At 40.7% G+C, this 4,685-nt stretch overlaps 1 protein-coding gene across 1 annotated transcript; it reads right to left on the reverse strand.

The window, feature by feature from the left end:
• Nucleotides 1–3,908: 3,908 nt before the first annotated feature.
• SARC_02179 (hypothetical protein) lies at nucleotides 3,909–4,343 on the reverse strand (the record flags this gene model as incomplete). Its single annotated transcript, XM_014304085.1, has 1 exon — nucleotides 3,909–4,343. The coding sequence occupies one exon, from the start codon at nucleotides 4,341–4,343 to the stop codon at nucleotides 3,909–3,911; it is 435 nt and encodes a 144-aa protein (XP_014159560.1).
• Between the last annotated feature and the right edge of the window lie 342 nt (nucleotides 4,344–4,685).

The following is a 4,685-nucleotide window of genomic DNA, read 5'->3' on the forward strand; positions in this document are numbered from 1 at the left end:
CAATGTACGTTGAAGTACCGACTGATTATTCCGGTGTTCTTAGGTTGTTCGGACGTCCTCCGTCCAGAGCTATTCGTTCTTGGTGCTGTCGTCTACGTCCGCGCTGATGAATGTTCTCGCGTTCGCGCTGCTCCGGGGGGAGCTGCTGCTGTCGACGGCTTTGTCATGTGTTGGCCATACTCAATCGTAGCTTATTGTTTTATTTTTGCGATAAACAATGTGATGTTGGGGGACTTCTTCTTTTGTCTTAATACTCGACGTCCCCATGATCCCATCTTCTAAGTTATGTGATCACACAACCCATCTCATTCATGTGATATATTCTTGTACCGCGGCCTTATTGCTTCGATGTTGTTCGTCTTGATCGGTCTTGCTCCTTGTCTGCCCCAATTATCGTAACGAGTACTCTTCACTCTTGTAGATGCCCCGGACTCACGACTCACGTGCGCTTACTCCCTTGATGTGGCTCCGTACTCTCTCCATGACTACTCCATCTCACTACTGCGCTTGTTTTTACTCTCTTAAACCGTACCTCCTTACGCATCTCTAGCCTATCCGCAATCACGGTGGTAGACTGCGCTTCTACCCCGTTTGACGAACCCTCATTCGCTTCTCACACGCAAGACTCGTAATCTCCTCAGAATCTCTGGGTGTTCCCCGCACACAATGTCACTACACCACAAACATTTTCACTCTCACTAACACATATCTTACTCACCGTTTTACTTCTCCTGTGTCAGCATTTCTCCTACACGTACTTATGTCCTAATGTGTTCGTCTGTAAACTCTATGAACCTTTCATGCGCATGTGCAACCTTCGATGCGCTAGCATCTAATATCCTGTATAGTGTGTAGTGTGTGTCCTAAGACTTTATCTCCGGTGTACTTGACTATGTTCTCTCCTATTTATCTACTTCTGTTAGCGTGTGCACAAAGTCTATCCTTTTGCTATGTTGGCTTCCTGTATCATGTGATGTGTGGTTGTGTGTATCCAGAGCCCTATTTGTTCTTCTTGTGTCCCTTAACCTCTCATGCCTTACCTAATGTCCTTACTTCTAACTCCTCGTTTCCACTTAACAAGTTTAGACAGCACTTTCTATACACAGGTCTACGTAGTCAACACTAAGAACAACCTTCACTGTCACACTAGTGCGTGTATCCTCTTTACGTACCTTGTCGATGTTCCTATTGCTTCCCAACTGGGTGCAGTTTTCAACTAAAGACACCTACCTAAAAAATTTCTGCACTCTTCTTTTGTCGCTGTTTACGTCCTGCTGATGTATCGCCGTCCAATCCGGTGTATAACCAAATCGATGCGATGGAATTGACCTTAGTGTCCATGTCGATGTTGGTGTTGGTCTCTTTTGATCTTGGCCCAACCCTTCCTATCTCCTAATTCTATTAGTTCCGGGTGTCGTTTCCAGTGGAACCTTCCCTTCAGACTTCCTCTATTTGCTTTCTGGTGACACCACCCTAACATTCAATCGGGCGGGATGACTGCGATTGTATAACATCTGTCTACGATTATGTAGTTCCTTTCGTCTTGTGGTTCTCTCAATTTCCTGAGTTCTCCTAACTTCTTCTGGTTCTGATGCACTGCTTTCGCTTGTTAACGGTGCTGGCATACTGTCACTAGTGTCACTGCTTACGAAACCACTGTCTGTACCGTCTTCTCTTCGCAATTATATTCCATGGGACGCCATTTCCGTGGTCGATGTCGATGTTTGAGTAATCTCTTTCCTCCCTTTTCTAATATAAAATTTGATTTTGGGCCCCCGCTAGTATCTATTCCTCTTCAGTATATGTTCAATAATGTCCAACCTATAAGTAAGCTCCTACTCGAATTTACTCTGAACGGATAAACCCAGTTTCAAAATATAGTCTCTAAACCCCTAATACTAAATAAACCTTAATACTAGTAAACCCTAATCCCCAAATAAACCCTGTCCAGGGACCTCCTGACTACAGAGAATATGGCATGGCATAAGTACATCGCCCCTATTGTATCTTTAGGTAGTATCGGAGCAACGTCTGCTGGAAGGAATAAGCTCCGCTGATACTTTACCGCTTGTTTTTATGTATTTTTCTACTTTGCTAGATAATCTGTTTTTGTGAATACTCAATCTGAAAATGGAACTGTTTCGATTACATGGTATGCCATAAGTACAGCACCCTTAGTTGGTCTTTAGATAGTATCAAAGCAACGTCTACTCGAAGGAATAACCTCCGTTGATGATCTAATGTTTTTTTCTGAATTCTTCTAATTTGCTAGACAATTGGATTCCGAGTAAATTTGATTAACTTGTCAGCTTTATTATATGTAATATAATTGGCAGTTCTCAATAGACCACTAAGAGGTTGAATTTAAAACAGTAGCCTTTGAACGTAAAATAGTTGCCGGACAATGTGTCAGCGCAGGTTGTAAACTTGCTAGCTTCGATTTCAACATTTTTATTTCACTTATAACATTCCATCTGTGTTTTTGTTTTCAATAGGTCAATTGATTCTATATAATACATTATTATTTTTTGCTTTATCGTCCGGTTTTTTTTCTCGAGGGGGACATCAATTTTACGCCCTAGCTAAGTGTATTGATCGCAATAAATCACGATTGTTTACTAAGCATAAAACTAAAACCTCTGGATATGGACTAAGGTTTGACCCTGAGATACTTCCACAGCCGGTAGCTTTCGCTGATGCAAGCTTTGCCTCTGACACAACAGACCGTATTCAACTAGTGGTTACGTCATTTTTATGTGCATTGCACCTGTGATTTGGGGATCAAGAAAACAGAAATTGACGGCATAGTCCACGTGCGAAGCAGAAGTTATTGCTCTGAATGATGTCACACAGGAAATCAGTTGGCTGCGAAATTTATTTTCGGAACTTGGTATCGACATTGAACCAATTGTCATCAATCTAGACAACCAATCGGCGAGAAAATTCGCTGAAGATGATAAGGTGAACCGCAGAATCAAACACCTTGACTTTCAACACTATTTTATCCGGGATAGGATTCAAGACAATTCAGTTGTACTACGATACATGCCCATGGACGAGATGATTGCTGGGGCAATTGTTTGTGAAACACAAGACAACCATGGTCAGGCCAAGCATGTCATATTTAAGTTACGTACTTTACGTTTTCTTATTTAGTTTTGGAACAGTTTTTAATTGTAATTGCTTATTAAGAAATCTGTTTCCAATATATTGCATATATATTAATCTAAAATTGGCTACAATGAACTAAAATTACGATTTCTCTATCACATGATAAATTATTAAGATTAAGAGATACCTGTCATGTTAATATCATTTCTTTTTTATGATATCCTTTCTTCTTAAATAAAATTTCTTAATTAAGAATGTGTTGCCCGTGTATGTCCTTTCTTAAATAATTATCACATTAAAGCGTGAAATTTTCTTCATATTTCTTAAAACTTAATGTTGTTGACATACAAATCTCGTTTTTATACTAGGTACAATTCAGTATAAACTGTTTGTATATGTTTAACACATGTTATGATGTCTAGTTTACAACTGCACATTACGCAACACAATCAACTCAAAGTACATAGAGCCCCCGAGTCCGAGTCCTGAACGTATCCGGAATATCGCGTAAGTACTAAGTACACCATCAATTACCATTGTTAATATGGGTGCTACCTCTGGTTCTACTTCTCGCCCTCAGTGGAGACCGTTTATTCAAAGAATGATAGAGAATCTCCATAAGCTTCCAAGAAATGTTCAAAATGTTCTCAGATATCCCCTATCGATCGGCAAAATAATACAAATCTAATGGATACCTTCATGTATCAGACTGTCGGTGTTCTAGGCATGGAAAGTGTAAGTATTTACCTGGATGTGGGCTATGGAGTTCTAATTGAAGTTCATAGGGCAAACAGACACTATACAATACGAGATGGTTTTGAATGGATAGTACGAGCGTTGAAGGGTTCCATAGGAGGCATGCCTTTTCCTGAGGTTGCCTCATCCTCATTCATATCCCGCAAGAGTTGCGCTGCCCTTGCAATACCTCCCATCTGATACACTGCTCTAAAAGTTTCTCTCAGATGAGGAGGTATACTATTTAGTACTATCATTTTAACACGAGTCTCCATGGAAGCCGCTGCTTGTACCATGGTTTCGTCCCAAGATGTCTGTTTATCTTCTTCCGTCAGCATTACAGACATGCCTGCCTTAAGGAACGCTGACAGACCACAGCGTATCATTAAATCATATACAGCCCCTTCATGAGCCTCACTCATGCTTTCAAATCGAGTCAGCAAATCTTGGTAGCAAGGATGCTCCGTATCCATTCCAGAGTCTGGACTGAGTATCATTGATAGGTAACGATGGTTCTTCTATACCTTCATTATTTTCCAATTCCGAATACTCTTGTAATCGCTTCACGATTGTGGCAACTTGATACACCGTCATCAATGTGCTGGGTCCACTCTTGCCGTACGTCCTGACCAGTTCTTGGTCGCCATTCGACATTTCAACGTGGATACACCCTTGAACCATTCTTAAACTAGTAGAGCTTCAGAATTAAAATTGCTGAACTCCTCAAAATAAATTATGTGTTTATACTTGATCAGTACTTCACACAAGGACTTAGCAGCACTATCAGATGTGTCCAGCAATGGTTGTTTTAGGCTTTGTTTCAAACTGGCGATCTGATG

The sequence above is a fragment of the Sphaeroforma arctica genome (genome assembly GCF_001186125.1).
Source record: "Sphaeroforma arctica JP610 unplaced genomic scaffold supercont1.95, whole genome shotgun sequence".
NCBI classification, from domain to species: Eukaryota; class Ichthyosporea; order Ichthyophonida; genus Sphaeroforma; species Sphaeroforma arctica.